Source organism: Bufo gargarizans, chromosome 6 (assembly GCF_014858855.1).
Source record: "Bufo gargarizans isolate SCDJY-AF-19 chromosome 6, ASM1485885v1, whole genome shotgun sequence".
Taxonomy (NCBI): Eukaryota; Metazoa; Chordata; class Amphibia; order Anura; family Bufonidae; genus Bufo; species Bufo gargarizans.
Genome location: NC_058085.1, coordinates 59686340 through 59704673, shown reverse-complemented (window position 1 = coordinate 59704673; position 18334 = coordinate 59686340). Strand labels below are relative to the sequence as shown.

The 18334-nt window shown below is 44.5% G+C and overlaps 2 protein-coding genes across 4 annotated transcripts in view; one reads left to right on the top strand and one right to left on the bottom strand.

Moving 5' to 3' along the window:
• Nucleotides 1-18334, bottom strand: part of SGSH (N-sulfoglucosamine sulfohydrolase) — a 35438-nt gene that overhangs the window by 16280 nt on the left and 824 nt on the right. The window contains exons 2-6 of the mRNA XM_044300335.1: nt 13593-13753; nt 9693-9798; nt 9457-9607; nt 5829-5985; nt 2904-2985 (exon numbers count right to left, since the gene is read on the bottom strand). Coding sequence (XP_044156270.1) covers nt 2904-2985; nt 5829-5985; nt 9457-9607; nt 9693-9798; nt 13593-13753 — 657 coding nt within the window. The remainder of the gene's footprint in view (nt 1-2903; nt 2986-5828; nt 5986-9456; nt 9608-9692; nt 9799-13592; nt 13754-18334) is intronic.
• SLC26A11 (solute carrier family 26 member 11) overlaps nt 17072-18334 on the top strand; it is a 57381-nt gene continuing 56118 nt past the window's right edge. Inside the window, exon 1 of one of the 3 annotated variants that reach the window (XM_044300331.1) lies at nt 17072-17173. The gene's annotated coding sequence lies outside the window, so the exon portion shown is untranslated. The remainder of the gene's footprint in view (nt 17174-18334) is intronic. The other 2 variants (XM_044300329.1, XM_044300332.1) reach the window with 2 other exon arrangements.

Sequence of the window (18334 nt, the reverse complement as noted above, 5' to 3'; positions counted from 1 at the left end):
CCAGGGACGAACCGATCTGAGCTGTCTCAACCCGAACTCCAGACTGGGCAGTGAAAGGGAAAACTACGGGTGCGGCGGAAGTTGGGGACTGCCAATCAGGGTTTGCCAGCACCTCTGGGATTCTAGGGGCTCTACGGGCACGTCTTTGCGGTGGCTGCGACGGGGTCACTACTGCACGTGCCACCGTACCAGCTTCAACTGCCCTTCTGGTGCTCGCTACTTCACCATGTTCTACGGCAGTGCTGGTACTAGGTCCAGGGAGGGCTGCGCTGCTGGTGTATGCCTCACCACGTAATCCGACAGCGCCAGCCCCACTCTGCTGCTCTTGAAGCGGATCCTGCGCAACCTGCGGTCTAGCGACACGGGGCCGGGTACGCCTGCTGCTATCAGGGACCTCAGCCTCCTCGTCCGAACTTTGGGTCAGAGAGCCACTGCTTTCTACAGGTTCGTATTCTGACCCGCTGGATTCATCAGATGAGGGTTCCCACTCCTCATCCGACTGGGTCAGAAGCCTGTAGGCCTCTTCAGAAGAATACCCCCTGTTAGACATGTGGGCAACTAAATTTCGGGGTATTCCCTGAGACTACCCAAGAAAAAAAAAGCAAGCCTGTCTTACAAAGGGGAGGCTAGCGAAGTACCGGAGGCCGCTGCAGTTGATAAAAAATATCAAAACTGATTTTTTATCGCCGCAGTGCGTGTAAAGTGAATGTGCAGTGATCAAAAAAAATAAATTTTTTTGTCACTGCGGTGGGGCGGGTGTGGGCGAACGCACGGGTGGGCGACCGATCAGGCCTGATCGGGCAAACACTGCGTTTTGGGTGGAGGGCGAACTAAAGTGAGACTAGTACTATTATAGATCTGACCGTGATCAGTTTTGATCACTTTCAGATACTATAAAAGTACAAATGCTGATTAGCGATACGCTAATCAGCGAATAACGGACTGCGGTGCGGTGGGCTGGGCGCTAACTGATCGCTAACTACCTAACCAAGGGACCTAAACTATACCTAAAGCCTAACGGTCAATAACAGTGAAAAAAAAAAAAGTGACAGTTTGCACTGATCACTTTTTTTCCTTTTCACTAGTGATTGACAGGGTGATCAAAGGGTTAATTGGGTGCTGGGAGGTGATCTGGGGGCTAAGTGTACTGTAGTGGGTACTCACAGTAATGATGTGCTCCTCTGCTCCTCTCCTGGAACCAACCGACCAAAAGAAGGAGCAGAGGAGCACAGCAGCCATATAACCCCATCATATTTACTAATATGATGGGTTATCTGGCTGCTGATTCGTTTTTTTGAAAATCATCAACCTGCCAGCCAATGATCGTGGCCGGCAGGTTGATGACGAAGTTCTTCTTTGAATTTTGCCGGCCCGCGATGCGCATGCGCGGGCCGGCATACCCGGAAATCTCGCGTCTCGCGAGAGGACGCACCGGCGCGTCCACCCAGAACAGCACGACCGCCGCGAAGACGCAATCCTGCGTACGGCGGTCGTGAGGAGGTTAAGTGAGATTGTGGCGAAACCAACCTCGCCAATGGGTGCTGGAGAAGCCTGGTTGCCAGCCTTTTGCCCCAGGATTATGGGCCCTCTCATCAGCCCATGCTAAACTTAAACCCCATGGCGATTTGACTGTGTTTGTGGCATCTGAGCGCTGTTTGGATATATTGAGCGCTCAGATCCAAGCCATCTGGGGATATGTTAAATGTCTATATTTACTGTAATGGTTGGGACATTGTATATTTGAATAGTGATGTCTGTCCTATTGTCCCCACGTGTGTATTGGCGATTTCCCTTTGTCTTAAGAGATAATTTAATTACTCCTCGGTTGTCTCCAGGACAGAAGACATAGTTTTAAACAATGTATTCTCCTGCCTGTGATAATTACATCAACCCATTGTGTAAGGTAATTGTATCACAGGCAGAGGGGAGGATTTTGTATGGGAGTGTAACCTTGTTGGAAAATGTGTATAAGTCAATGCTTGTGTGTTCAATAATGAGTTCCTGTTTTACCCTTCATCATGTTGAGGTTGGTGTTTGGGTAACTGATCGACACTGGGGATTGCTTTACGCTGAAGATTTTAGATCTTGTAAGAGCTGTTCCTGTGGTGGTTTTGGTGTAGAGCGGAATGCTTGGAGTCCTCGGGAAGCACTAGGAGCATCCATTAACGGAGGTACCCGGTCGGGGTGCTAGGAGATCCGTTACAGATATCTTCCCCTGTACTGAACATATTACTGTCATATTACCCATATCTCTAACTGGTACCAAACCAGAGATATGAGCAGCTAAAGCAGCCTTCCCCCCACTGTCAGTGTGGAAGAGAATGAGAGAGCAGCTGCAGAGCTGACAGGTGACTTAGGCTAAAACAAATGATTTCTTACTGATTTCATGTAATTGCAGGGCTTGTCTCTGGTTAGCTGTATGTGAGAGGATACACACTGCTGTAGGGTAGTGGGGGAGGTTATCTGCATTCTGATTGGTCCTGCTAGTTCCTGTGAGGAGAGCAAGGGCTTATGGGAAGTGAGGGAAATACAGGATGGCCTCAAGGACAGGGTAAAGATCACCACAGGAAATGCTGCAGAGGCTATCTTAGGAAGATGCTGAAATAGAGGCACAGAGAAATAGGGTTGCTAAAGTCTGAATACAGACATCAGAGAGGTAAAACTAACAGAAAAATAAACCTTCATGAATATCTTCCCTTCAGCATCACATATGTTAGCAATTTCATTTTTGGTAATGAAATGCCAGTTACACTTTCATTTTTCTGACTGGGTTTAACCCAACATCAGTCAAACTCAAATAAAGCAAAAGCAAATCTCAGTGATGGAAGTCTAATGATGTATCTAATTCAGTGATGCCCTGTTTCGACCAGACTCGACTTTTGAAAACAGGTCAGGTGACTAACCTTGGTCCATACGGCCAATTGTCGTATACTGCGCAGCCAGATCAGCCCTTGCACTAGGAGTGTCTGGAATAAAATATGGAACCTAAAATAAAGTGGAATTAGATATTAGTTGTATTTTTCTTGACAGCATTCGTCTATGGTATTTTCAAAAACCTTTATGCATTTGATTTAAAGGGACCCTCCGGTTTGAGATATAATAATAATAATATTACATTAACTGGAGAACGAACAGAACACTTACTGGTTGCCTCTGTTCCATCTTTTTAGTTGCACATGCACCAATTCCCAAGCTCCTCTTCTGCCACCGCTTCTCAGACTACCTGATGCATGCTGTGCATATGGTAGCCCAAGCCACTTCCTGCTGCCCGTTGATTGGCCAACGTTGATCAAATGCTGGCCAATTAAAAGAGCAGGGCTGGGCAAGTAGGAAGTGTCCCATTGCACAGATCTGTGGTGCGGCCATCTTGGATAACAGATGAGGAGCCCATGAATTAGTGGATCTGTAATTAAAAAGATAAAAAGGAGGGCACCAGGTAAGTGTTCTATTTGTTTTCCGGTTAATGTGTGTTTTTTATGTGAAACGAAGGGTCCCTTTAAACCAGGCATCCTCAAACCGCGGCCCTCCAGCTGTTGCAAAACTACAACTCCCAGCATGCCCGAACAGCCTACAGCAGGGCATTGTGGGAGTTGTAGTTTTACAACAGCTGGAGGGCCGCAGTTTGAGGATGCCTGCTTTAAACGGAACCTGTCAGTAGGTTTTTTTTGTCGCTAAACTGCCATATTTTGTTTTTCTGTAGCTCTTTATTTTTGAAAGGTGCTCTTTTACGCAACATTAGAATCTATGTTATGTAAAATAAGACGTTTAATCCCGGCTGTATAAAAATTACCTTGCTGGAGTCATGGGAGTGGAGCTGCTTGGCAGAAGCGTCACGGTGGCCAGCTCAAAACACACCCAATTTGGCTTGACTGCAATCCCTAAGAATACGATACCATTATCCATTCTAAATCGTGCACTTGCGCTGTTGTCTTCTAGTTGTGGCGCAGGCGCGGTGAAGCTGGGTGCACTTGTACTGGCCTTAATGATGCACTGCCCATGCTCTGGAAGTCACCAGCTTATCAGAGGAGGGTTCCACCACGTGCAAGTACACCCAGCATCACTGCACATGCGCCAAAAATAACGGTGGAAGCGTAGGATTTAGAGCAGGGGTGGTCAACCTGTGGCTCTTGAGCCGCATGCGGCTCTTTGCTTCTTCAAGTGCGTCTCTAGCTGTGGAGCGGGGAAGCAGTCAGACGGCTCACTCTCCACCCCATGCTCAGATCTCTTTTCCTGATCAGGCACTGTTACTAGTTTGCTGCTCCAGCTCACTCTCCACCACGTCCTGATTCACACAGTGTGAGAACGTAGTACGTGGAGACACGAACTAGGACCTGACATTGTGCTCATTGGGTCACAGTGGAGAGCGTGTCAGACCTGCAGAGTAGCAGGTGCCCGAGCAGGAGAGGGAAGAGATTTTTTAAAATTATAGATCTAAGCATGGGAGGATCTGATCTGAGCATGAGGAAAGGGGGTCCTAATTTGAGCATGGGGAGGGGGGTCCTGATCTGAGCATGGGGGGGGGGGGGGTCCTGATCTGAGCATGGTGGGGGGGTCCTGATCTGAGCAATGGGCGTCTGATCTGAACATGGAGTCAGATCTGAGCATGGGGGGCCTTGTTTGAGCATGGGTTGGTCAGGTCTGAGCATGGGGGGGTCAGATCTGAGAAGGGGGGAGATCTGAGCACTGAGGGTCTGGCACTGGGAGTCTGATTTGTGTTGTCTGATCCGAGCATTAGGGGTCTTATTTTGGGGGTCTGATGAGGTTTGGGGATCTTATTTGAGGTCAAATGAGGATTGGGGATCTGATCTGATAAAAAATATATTTTTTATTTTTTTCTCTGTTAATGAAAAAAATATTTTTATCAGAACTCAGATCAGATGTAAAATATTTTGTTTCTTATTTTTCTTTGTTAAAATCTTGACGGGTGAAAAATACGGTGACTCGTGTGTAAATGTATAGCTTGTAGCTCCTGGTAGTCATCCTTTTTTTTAGGGGTGTCTGTAAGGTTGGCCACACTTGATTCAGAGCATCCTTGAGTTCAGGTATCCCAATCAAGCCAAATTAAGCATGTTTAGGGACTGGCCACTGCTGAGCGGACTTCTGCAAGGTAACATATACAGTGCATGCAGTAATTAAGCTTTTTTTTTTTTTTTACATAATGCATCTACTAAAAGGACATCTTAAGAAAACTAAGAGCTACAATAAGTGCAAATAATAGCAGTTTAACCATGAAAAACCAACTACAAGTCCTTTTTAAAGGGGTTGTTTCACTTCAGCAAATGGCATTTATCATTTAAGAAAAAAATCCACACATTTAAAAGATATTAAAGGGGTAGCACTATGAAAAATATACATTTTTCAAACCAGTACCTGGATCTTAACACTTTTGTAATTGCATGCAATTAAAAATTTAGGACAGCTACTGGGTTATTCAAGAAAAATGGATCTGTATAGCGCCACCTGCTGTTTGTTCTTTTCCTTATGTCTCCGCCCACCTCACTAAGGTGGTTGCACATGCTCCGTTTAAGTTTTCAACTGCCACCAGCCATATGTTCTGTTAAAAGCTGTGGCAGGTATAGGAAAAGAGCTGCAGCACAAACGACAGAGCCCCTAAGAAAGGACACACCCCCGAGGAGCCAGCCTGAAATAAATCAAGCAAAACGATTGTAGCAATGAATAGGGAGATCTCTGGATCCGTATGAGGTACAGGGCTGATTCTAGCTTTGTTAGAAAGAGAATGTCATGTGCTGTATGATGTCTGATCTTCATTTTCATCAATCATGGTATAACCCCTTTAAGAGGAAGGAAACTAAACTTTTAGAGCTGACCTGGACCTGTTCTGGTGTATAATACTGCGGTGTCCAATCTGGAATTCTTCCCATACCAGGTTCACCATTTCCAAATTTCTCACAGAATGAGCCATACTGAGGCTGGGAATGTCCGCAGCGGTGAGGGTCGTGGAAGGCAACATAAAGAAAGAAAGGCCTGCGTGAGGAAGAAAGTGGAAAGCAAAATGTATTACAAGTGGCAATGCACCCATTCATTAATGTTCCTAATACAGGATAACCAGGTTACCTGCCTAAAAGTAATTTCCGTGTTCATGAAGTACAAAATAAATCACACAGGTAGGACATGTAATTCTGTAATTCATCTATTAAATAGAAATATGCCTATATTAGGCGTATTTCTGGCACAGATTGCGGAGCGAAGATCCTTTGCTCTGCAATCTGAAACTTCTCCCCGCTCACAACCGGTCTCAAAAAGTGGGCGTGACGTGGGCGGGGCCGACAGGCGTAGAAAATGGTCTAAATGTAAGACAGCAAGGAAGCAGTCTTACATTTAGAAGCAGAGGTGGATTCCTGAAGTTATGTAAGCCCCATTCACACTTACAGTGGAATCCTGACATTTTCTGGAGTTTACCCGGAGGCCGGAGGGGCTTTATGTGTGAACGCACACATCCGCAATATCAGTCCGGGACTTTACCCGGACTTTTTCTCCCCAGAGCCCTAGTACTAACTCCGGATTTTGTCCGAGTGCGCGCATGTGTGAAAACAGCAGTAAATGTTCCAGAAAATCACAGTGGGCCATGCCTAAAGTTCCTGCCCCTTGCCTAGGGACCTGGGACATTTCCTCTGTAGTAAGAACGCACCTGACATGGAACATCTCCGGGGTGATAGCTACATGTGTGAAAGGCCAACTCTGGTAAATATCCGGAACGGATATTCCAGGTGTGAAAACAGCTGTAGAGGCTGGCGTCTTTACATAACTTCAGCAATCCACCGACAGTGTAGGAGTTATTGAGAACGGGGGATAAAACACCAGTCTTAATAAATGTGCCCCTTAGTTCAGTTATTTCGGGGCCAATGAACTGTGATGTCTATTTTCAAAAAAGTGCTCAGTTTGGTTGAGGTAAGGGATGAGCGAACCTGAACTGCAAAGTACTTTGCGAGTTCGGGTGCCCGGACCCGAACCCAGACTTTTTCACTGAAGTTCGGGTTCGGTGTTCAGGTGATTTTATTATTTACACGTGGTGAGCGCGGTGACGTCATCAAGGGTCCTGAAGAAAGAAGAGGATACCGGTTGCGCGATCAAGTGGATGAGGTGAGGTTTTTTTTAAATTATTTTTAACCCCACAATGGCCATTTTATTTAGCATTCTATTTTAAGAATGCTATTATTTTCCATTATAACCAACCATGTTATAACGGAAAATAATAAAGTGAAGTTCGAGTCCCCATTGACTTTAATGGGGTCCGGGTTTAGAACCTGATCTTTGACCTGAAGTTCGGCCGAACCCCGCAAACCCGAACTTCACCGGGTTCGCTCATCCCTAGTTGAGGTCTGTTTGTTTATCTGTCAATCAAGCCAAGCCGGGCGATAACATAGTGCAGTCTATTGAAGATGTCCATGAATTACAAGCTGACGGACGCTCAGTGCGTTGGGGCATCCACTTGGCAAATGAGATTCAATGTGGACAAATGTAAAGTGATTCATCTGAGTACTAATAATCTACAGATGTAGCCGTCATTACTTTGACAGGCTTAAAGGGGTTGTCTCACTTCAGCAAATGGCATTTATCATGTAGAGAAAGTTAATACGAGGCACTTACTAATGTATTGTGATTATCCATATTGCTTCTGTTGCTCGTTTCCATGGTTACTACCACCCTGCAATCCATCAGTGGTGGTTGTGCTTGCATACTATGAAAAAAGCACTAGCCTATGTGTGCTCCCACAGTCCCAGTCACCAAAGAGGCTGGCATGTTTTCCTATACTGTGCAAGCACGACCATCGCTGCTGGATTGCAGGGTGGTCGGAACCATGGAAACGAGCAGTGTATAATGGGATGGAAAAAATTTGTCCAGCCAGGGTAATAACAATGCATTACTGAAAATAAAAATATCACAGAAAAAATTATAATAATAATGCACTAACAAAATAGATGCAAGCATTATATATGTATTATAAATGTTATTTTATTACATCAGAGCGAGGGCTTGGTCCATATATAATGCTTGCATCTATTTTTTGTTAGTGCATTATTATTTTTTCTGTGATTTTTTTTTCACGAATGTGGCCAGGGACATCCGCATATTTATTTATCATACCGTGCAGGATGTTTTTATCTTAGTTTTTTCTGTAATAACAATACATTAGTAAGTGGCTTGTATGATGAATGCCATTTGCTGAAGTGAGACAACCCCTTTAACGTGTTCATGCAACATAAACACATTACAGTAACAGGTCATGTTAAAGTGACCATTCTGCCGCAGCTGGTGTCAAAAGGAATGGTGGCGACATCTGTACATTCATTATACGTCCTGGAAGGAGTCACTTTACGTCCTGGAAGGAGTCACAGTCCTCATAGAGAAGGATGTGGGTGTCCTTGTAGATGCATAGATTAAATAACAGCATACAATATCAATCAGCTGCTTCTAAGGCCACCAGGATATTGTCATGCATTAAACAAGGCATGGACTCGCGGGGCAGGGATGTAATATTACCACTTTACAAAGCGCTGGTGCGGCCTCATCTGGAATATGCAGCTCAGTTCTGAAAGGGTGCCCTGGAGCTGGAGAAAGTACAAAGTAGAGCGACTAAACTGATAAGGGACATGGGGAGTCTTAATTATGATGAAATTGTAGAAAGTGGCCCTTCCGAGAGAGTGAAAACTATTCTAAGCGTCACTCCCGCCATCTTGAGAACAAAACCAAAAAAATTCTCAACCGGCACAACAAGCCTCTTCACCATTAGAGCTGTGAATCTATGGAACAGACACAGCGCATGTATCACAGAGCCCCTCTGTGAAGGAAATCCTGTGATGTCATCAGCTGAAGTCACAGGTTTTTACTCGAGTGCAAATATAACATGAGATCACAAATGTCAATAGGTGCACTGTGTTTACTACCGTCAGTATCAGGTTGGGGTGCCTAGGGTCCACCAGTAAAGCTCATTCTGGGTGCCCACAAATATTATCTGACCCCATTTGCAAATCCCTAAAAAAGCTGATTGATGAGGGTCTTACATCCCACACCAACCAATCTAATGGATAGGTCATCCATATCTAATTCCCAGAAAACCCCTTTCTACCCAGCTTTATATATGGTGGCATTGGCTGCTTGAGATCCTGTCTGTCTGTATGTAGTGCAGTGTGTGTACTGTGCCGTGTGCCCTTTTCACAGGGGGTAGAGGTCTAGGGGCCCACAAAGGGATTTACCTGCTCCCCTAGGGGCCAGTCCAAGTCTGACTATAGTGATAAGAAAGACATAAATTGTGTACTTCCCCACATTGTCCAGGAAACACCAAAAGTATGGGAGATTTCTCCGATTTCCAACTGGGCAGTGGGCACGCTCTGCTGCTGCTGCTATTAATGGGGCACTACGGCTGTTATTTAGGGGTGTGGCTTCTGTTTGTGGGAGGAGGTTTTTAAAAATACCAGTTTTAGCAATTATTTTCACCTCTGGTCTTCGCTCTGCAAAAACTTTCTGACCAACAATTTGATCCGAGTGATGTTGCGCCCGACTTGCAGGACGGAGCTGTTCTCTTCGGTGTACGCAAAGTCAAATGGATACACGGTTTCTGGCCCCACGTGTTTCTTTCCAATTATGCCTTTAGCGAATACAAAGGGTATTAGAGGGGGGGGGGGGTTCACATAATTATTAAGACAGACCCGTACTTTACTTCATCGTTATACCTGTCCTGATGCCGGCCTGGCCGAGGAGCAACGGCAAACTTCTGATGTCATCAAAAGAGTTGAAATGATGCACATCTTGGTGGAGCCCATATATACCGTTCTGATGCTGCAGACAGGAGGCAAATAATCGCACATAAAAAAACGTAAAAGGGCGTTCAATATGTCAATGTACCTTCTCAGAGGGAACCGTCACCGGGAAACTCACTGTTAAACCAGACACAACGGAAGAGATTTATCCAGCTGGGTTAGTTGCCCATAGCAACCAATCAGCTTCCACCTTTCATTTTTCAGAGCTCCTTTTGAAAATGAAAGGTGGAATCTGATTGGTTGTCATGAGCAACTAAGCCAGTTTTCCTTTCACCATTTTTATTCCTTTTTTTGTGAGGATATGTAAAGCACAACAATTCTGGCGTGTTTTTTTTTCCAATTGAAAAAGTGTCTTTTTTTTTTAACTTGGAGAATTGGAAAAAAAAGGGTTCACTGAAATATATCCGACCAGAGGAAACTCTTTTGGCCTGCGTTGGGTGAATGGGGGCCTATGCAAATGTTTAAAGGGGTTGTCTCACTTCAGCAAATAGCATTTATCATGTAGAGAAAGTTAATACCAGGCACTTACTAATGTATTGTGATTGTCCATATTGCTTCCTTTGCTGGCTGGATAGTTTTTTCCATCACATTATTATACACTGCTCGTTTCCATGGTTACGACCACCCTGCAATCCAGCACAGGTGGTCGTGCTTGCACACTATAGGAAAAAGCACTGTCCTATGTGCGCTCCCATGGTCCAGGGCCACCAGAGAGGACGGCGCTCTTTCCTATCGTGTGCAAACACGACCACTGCTGCTGGATTGCAGTGTGGTCGTAACCATGGAAACGAGCAGTGTATAATATGATAGAAAAATGAATGCAGTCAAAGGAAGCATTATGGACAATCCCATCACATTAGTAAGTGCCTTGTATTAACTTCCTCTACAAAATAAATGCTATTTGCCGACGTGACACGAACTCCTTTATCATATGCACGAGAAATGTTCCCACTGAATACTGCCAACAGACATGGCAAAACACAGTGTGTAATGCGTTCCTACTGTTATCCCTGTAATTTTGATAATCTTTCTGGGACCTGTAGTCCATCCATTCCAGTTATTACTTTAGCTGCCTCTCCTCAGAACCCTCTCCAGCTCTGCTATGTCTGCCTTGTAGTCTGACTAGTGACCTGTGAAGCGGTAGGACAATTTTCTTGTCATGACCATCTATGCCCCTTTTGGTGCCCCAAGATCTTACTGGCCTTGGCAGCAGCTGCCTGACACTGGTTTCTACTAGTTACCTTAAGTTTACAGTCAGCTAATATCCTTAAGTCCTATTACACATTTATTAGAATAATTTTAGAAAAAGTGTTTTTTTTAGGCACGCGCAGTTCTGTTACATCTATATATAACTGTGCTCTTTATGGTAATTTTCCAGCCCGTCGACGCAGTGGAACATGAGATATTTACCCAAAAAACAGGATATGGAAGCATCACGAGTGTACCGTAAGTTGTGAAATCGCTCGCTTGCCTAATCTCTTGATTTCTGTGGCAGCAGAATTCTGAGAATGTGAAAAGCTTCACAGCGCCCCTTTTATATCGCTTTCATGTAAAAATCAAACAAGAAAAATATACTGAAAAAAAAATTAAGATGCCTTGGAATAATTTAACTCCTTCAGGACCAAGCCAGTTTTCATCTTCCTGACTGAGCCTAATTTTGCAAATCCAACGTGTCAAATTATGCGATAATAACTTTTCAATGCTTTTGCTTATATTAAAGTGATTCTGAGAAGGTTTCCTGGGACACACCGTACTTTATGTTAGTGGTAAATTTGGGTCTATATGCTTTAGGCTACATGCACAGGACCGGATGTGTTTTGCGGTCCGCAAAAAAAAAATAAAAAAACGGATGCCTAAAATGGACAAGAATAAGACATGTTCTATTTTTTTGAGGGGCTACGGGCCGGACATACTGATGCGGACAGCACACGGCTTGCTGTCCGCAATTTTTTGCAGACCCATTGAAATGAATGGGTCCGCATCCTATCCGCAAAAAAATAAATAAAATAAAAAAAAGACATTAAGGGATACCTACAATATACTGAATTGGGTGAAATAATAAATGGAACCTACAAGAAGTGACCCCCTATTTTGCAAACTACACCCTTCAAGGTATATATTAAGGGGTGGAGCGAGTATTTTGAGACCACATGTTTTTTTGCAGAAATTAATGTTCAGTGGAGCAGGCAAAATGAAAATTTCAAGTTTTCCACAGTTCAGTGCTCATATGTTGGGCCCAGCATGTGCCAAATTTTTTGGCTAATTCTACAGAAATGCCATAAATGTGGGTGTAAGCTGCTGTATGGGCACACTGCAGGGCTCAGAAGGGAAGGAGCGTCATTTGGCTTTTGGAGCACAGATTTTGCTGGAATGGTTATTGGTACAGAAGAATACCTCTATAAGTGACTACATTTTGAAAACTATGCCCCTCAAGGTATTTGTCAAGGGTTGGAGTGAGCATTTTGACAGAACACGTATTTTTAGGGTGCATACAAACTTTTAATTGCTTGATATTATATTTTTGGGAGGAGAGATGACAAAAAAATGGCTGTTCTGGCACAGGGTAGATTATGTCATATTTTTATACAATGAATCGTTACCGATGTGGAGATACCCAATATGTTTTTGTTTTGTTTTTAAGGTTTTTCTACTAAATGGCTTAAAGGGAACCTGTCACTGGGATTTTCTGTATAGAGCTAAGGACATGGGTTGCTAAATGGCCGCTATGACACATCCGCAATACCCAGTCCCCATAGCTCTGTGTGCTTTTATTGTGTAAAAAAACCTGATTTGATATATATGCAAATTAACCTTAGATAAGTCCTATCCCTGACTCATCTCAGGGACAGGACTCATCTCAGGTTAATCTGCATATGTATTAAATCTTTTTTTTTTTAACCCAATAAAAGCACACAGAGCTATGGGGACTGGGTATTGCGGATGTGCTAGTGGCGATCTAGCAACCCATGTCCTCAGCTCTATACACAAAATCCCGGTGACAGGTTCCCTTTAAGGGGTAAAATGTACATGCTCAGTTCCAACGGCCCTTAGCAGCAGCAGAAAGGACACACCCACACATGAGTTGCCATAAATCCAACAGAGCAATTGAAGCAATGTATGGGGAGATCTCTGGATCCATGTGAGATACAGGGCTGGTTCTAAGTTTGTTAGAAATAGACTGTTGTGTACTATAAGATATCTGATTTTCACTTTTTACATTACTCATAGGATAACCCCTTTTAGGGAGCTATTATGTGTGGGGTTTACCGCTAGTTAACGGGTCACACCTGGGCTGCACCTTTGTTTCAAGTGGCAAGTCCAGATGTGACCGGGCAATGAATGCTAACCGAAGTGTATTACCTGCGACTCGGGCCACGTGTGTAATAGCACCCTAAGGCGCGCTCACAAAACAGCTCTTTTAGGCACAGATTCGGCCCTTGAAATCCATCTGAACTGGACCTTAAGGCGCCCAAACAAATTGTGGCTGGGGATGCATGTGTTCTCAGAGGGCAGAGGGGAATAAGCTGCTACCAGACACCTCTGGCAGCATATCAATGGAGAACAATAGCTTGGGCATGTTGAAATTCAACAGGTCCAATTCTTCCTTCCCCCTACATCATCTGTCAGGGGGGAGACAGCCTGTCCATCCAAAACCAGGACTTAGACATTTGAGCACTTTTAGTGGATTTCTTTGTTCTATAGGGGAGAGGTATTAAAGCTGCTGATAGTAACATATTTTCCAGCAAACTATCATTTTTTTTCTTTTTTAATTATTTTTATATATTTTTTTACAATTAAAAACCCATACGTCACCTGAGGCAGGCCGGTCAGGATTGCCCCCCTACTAGGAGAACAGCTGCTGACGGACGTGAATGCATTCTTGAAGATCAGGCTTCTCTTGGCCAGCTCTCGGAGGTGTGGGGTCTGTATGGCGGTGTTGTTATAGACGTCACTCTCAAAGCCGGCGTCATCGCCTGATGTGGAGAACGAAGAAGACATTAATGACAACCTGACACCACGGCGTCATACTGGAGGGGAATGGGTTTCTGAAGATGCCCAATCATCTTATAAAATGGTGCTTGTAGTAGGCTAATTACCCTTAAAGGGGTTGTCCCGCCCAAAAATTTCTACAGTTTTCAAACCAGCACCTGGATCTGAATACTTTTGTAATTTCATGTAATTCAAAATTTCTTATAGACACCGAAATTATTAAAGGTTTTTAACTTTCATTGACAAATCCATCAAGTTTCTACAAAGACTCAACATTTCCAGTGTTGACCCTTCTCTTTGAAGACTTCTGCAGTCCGTCCTGACATGCTGGATATCTGCTTCTGGGCCAAATCCCGACTGATGACAACCTATTCCCATTCTTCCTAATCAGTGCTTGGACTTTATCACAATTCTATAGTTTGGTTTGTCCACCCGCTTTTTGAGGACTGACCACAGGTTCTCCATGGAACCCAAATTTTTATATTTTGTACACCAAGCCACTTAGTTATCACTCTTGCCTTGTGGCATGGTCTCCATCATGCTGGAAAAAGCATCGGTCATCCCCAGATTGCTCCTCGCAGGATTGTGTTCTGTACATGCGGATCTCCATCCCTGCGCATGTACAGGACACGATCCCATGGAGACTTCAGGGACTGCCTGACCTGTCCATAACAGCGGTGGGGGTGTGGCATAAAAGACTGGGAGAGGAGCCTCTGGGTGCAATAGCACCATCCTCATTGCACCTTGAGGGTAATTTGCGTATTATAAAAAGTATTTTTTTACCGGAGGATTGACAGAACATATGGAGATGCTAGAGACATCAGGGGACTCTGCTGACGGGTGGACAGCTGCCAGCTGATGTGACAAATGCCCTTAAAGTTCTTAGGGATTAACATCTCTGCAAATCTTCAACACTTATCCAAAAATAAATTTTCAGCCATGTATTTTGTGGTTTGGGAGGAAAAAATATTGTGAAGTGTCTTATTTGGCCAAAAATTTCTTCTCATCTACAATCGCTCCTATTACATCAACCTAGAACTTTATTTCTCCCAGTTAGGGCTCATTCACACGAACGTGTGCCGGCTGGGCCCGTGCTGTGGAACGCAAACTGTGGTCCGCAATTCACTTAAATGGGGTCTGCAATCCACATCCAACGGTGCCTTCAGCTGCCAAGTGCACATCTAACAGGTCAGCCAGTGTCATAGGTACCAATCACTTGAATGGGTCCACAATCCGGAAGGCCGGCGCAGTGCGAAGGCATGGCCAGAAACCCCACGGAAGCACATCGTAGTGCTTTCATGGGGTTCTGTGCTTCCGTTCCGCACCGACCTTCCGGATTGCGGACCCATTCAAGTGATTGGTACCTATGACACTGGCTGACCTGTTAGATGTGCACTTGGCAGCTGAAGGCATCTGTGTTGCTCCCATATGTGCCCGCATTACTGAGAAAAATGAAGGTTTAAAATATGCAAATGAGCCTCTAGGAGCAACGGGGGCGTTACCATTACTCCTAGAGGCTCTGGTCTCTCTGCAACTGCCGCATCCTCTGCACTTTGATTGACAGGGCCTGGTGTGATCATGATTATACTATCTGGCCTAGAGGGTGTGGCAGTTGCAGAAATAGCGGAGCCTCTAGGTGTAAAGGTAACTGCCCCCGTTGCTCCTAGAGCCTCATTTGCATATATTAAAACATAATTTTTTTCAGAGAGTTGATCTTCACCCCGGTTTCTCCGTCTCTTAGCTTTTTTCTAGGGTGCTTGGCACCCGGGGTGGGTCCTTTCTCTGCTCCCCCCCATCCCTCCCATACTTTAAAAAAATTGTACCCTCTCACAGTAGTATTGCCCTCATTGTACAACCTTCACAGTAGTATTGTACAGATGTGTGCCCCCTCACAGTAGCTATGCCCACATTGTGCCCTCTCACAGTAGTTATGTCCTCTTTGTGCCCCCTTCACAGTAATAATCCTCATTGTGCCCCCTTTATAGTAATAATGCCCATTGTGCCCCCTTCATAGTAATAATGCCCATTGTGCCCCCTTCACAGTAATAATGCCCATTGTGCCCCCTTCACAGTAATAATGCCCACTGTGCTAGTAATGCCCTCTGTACCCCCTCCATAGTAGAAATCCCCATTGTGCCCCCTTCACAGTAATATTGCCCACTGTGCCCCCTCCATAGTAATAAAGTCCTCTGTGCCCCCTCAATAGTAATAAAGTCTCTGTGCCCCCTCCATAGTAACCTGCCTAAAGTTCCTCTGTGCCCCCTCCATAGTAATAAAGTCCTCTGTGCCCCCTCCATAGTAATAAGTTCCTCTGTGCCCCCTCCATAGTAATAAAGTCCTCTGTGCCCCCTCCATAGTAATAAAGTCCTCTGTGCCCCCTCCATAGTAATAAAGTTCTCTGTGCCCCCTCCATAGTAATAAAGTCCTCTGTGCCCCCTCCATAGTAATAAAGCCCTCTGTGCCCCCTCCATAGTAATAAAGCCCTCTGTGCCCCCTCTGTATTAAAAAAACAAAAAACACAGTAACTACTCACCTTGTCCCGCTCCTGAAGCTCACAGTCCTCTCTTCCCTGCAGGCACAGATCGCTCTGCAGCACAGTGTGGGCGGAGTTTATGCAGATTTACAGGGCTGCAGGCTGGATGGTGGAGCGGGGAGAAGTCTTCCTGCTTCACCATTCTGTGCGCTGCCGGCCTGAAGGAGGGGAGGAGCGCGGGAGCTGAGCGGTGAGTGACAGGACTACAGCTCCCAGCAATGAGCGCTTCCCTCTGTATTGATGGAGGCGCTCATTAGATCGTATGCAAAAGACAATGGTGCCGTTAGAAAGTACAACTTGTCCTGCAAACAACAAGCCCCCCTACAGCAATGTGAACCGAAAAAGAAAAATGAGTTATGGCTCCGGGAAAGCAGGGAGTGAAAAATGAAAACGGAAAAATCTCCATGTTGGGAAGGGGTTCGTGTCTAAAATTCATACCTTGTTTATGTCAGGTTTACGGTTAACTCATAAAAAAAATAATTTAAAAAGTAAAAAAAATAAAATAATAATAATAATAATAAAAAAGCAGAATGTCACGTGACCCTGTGACACCAGAAGGTTCTTATGACCAACAGACATAGTGTGATGGGCGGCCGCGGGGCCTCAGACAGGGGCCCTGTCCTCCAAAAGGTCCCCCCCCCAACCAACCATTCAGCCAGGCACAGAGGACCATGTAGGATCATCCCACCGTCAGGCCCCTACACCGGCAGCACCCAGGCAGTTCACTCCTCCCCCGGTTGACCTATAAAACTTTGGGACACCCATCATTTTTAAACTGGAAGCCAGGAGCAGAGAGAAGAGGAGGGGAGTCATTGCTGAAGACCAGGACTTGGAGGGAGAGGTGGCAGCAGGGACACCACCGATTTATCCAGTAAGTGATTTGTGTCCCACTGTGTTTTAGGGTATGTTAACCCCGTAAGGACCGAGCAATTTTTCCTATTCTGTCAGCATAGTTATACGAGGGCTTGTTATTTGCGGGACGAGTTCCCCTTTGCAATGGTACCATTTCGGGTTACACATAATGTATTTGGAAACTTTACAAAAAATATTTAAAGTGGGTGAAATTGAAAAGAAAACTCTGCCTTTTTTTATTTATTTTTTTGCTTTTGTTCTTCGGGCATTCACCTTACAGTAAAAATGACATGCACGCTTTATTCTACGGGTCGTTACGATTCCGGCGATACCAAACTTGTATAGTGTGTTGTGTTTTAGTACTTTTAAAACAAGTACTAAAGTTTTAATTTTTTTTTCTCAAAATGTATTTGGCATCGCCATCTTCTAACTTTTATGTTTTTTGGTTGACTGAGGTGTTAGGGCTTGTTTTTCTTGAGGGAGGAACTATTGACCCGATTTTGGTGTGACTTTTTGATCACCTTTTTAAATTTTTCCGTATCACCAGCTACATAAAAAAAAAATTTTTTTAAATAAAATCCTAAAGACCTGCCGTTTTTCATACTCTGCCTAATAGGATGACATGTCCAGATGAAATCACTTTTCAGCAGCCACCTCATCATCATCACAGACAGGATTACAATAGAAAATAACACCTCAGTATAGACAAAGCCAGGATCCGCCATTCACGCCAGGTGATGTCACGGCTCACCTCCTCCCCCTCCCTGCACAATGACCTCTCCGCAGGTCACAGAATAGGTCTAGAAAACTCTCCCATAGAAACCCCCTCCAGTGACCGCCAGGTATATTCATAGCTAACAGCGGCTCAGGCAAGACAGCCGCCTCCATAATCATGTACAGAAAATGGAACTAAATAATCTGTAAATCAGAAAAAAATGATTAAAAAAAACAACTGTATAATGGAGAGGACACATTCCCTTAAAAAAGCTAAATTCACTAATTGAGATTGAGTATTGAATATTTAAAAAAAAAATATGTAACCAGTTCAAGAGATCTTGTCATTATTTCGTTATCTATTTTACACTTTGTGCCCCGCAAAAGTCCATACAAGACCGTTGGGGGACATTTAACGTTACATTTTGTTTATTTTTAACGCCGATTTCTCCTGGCTTAACCATTA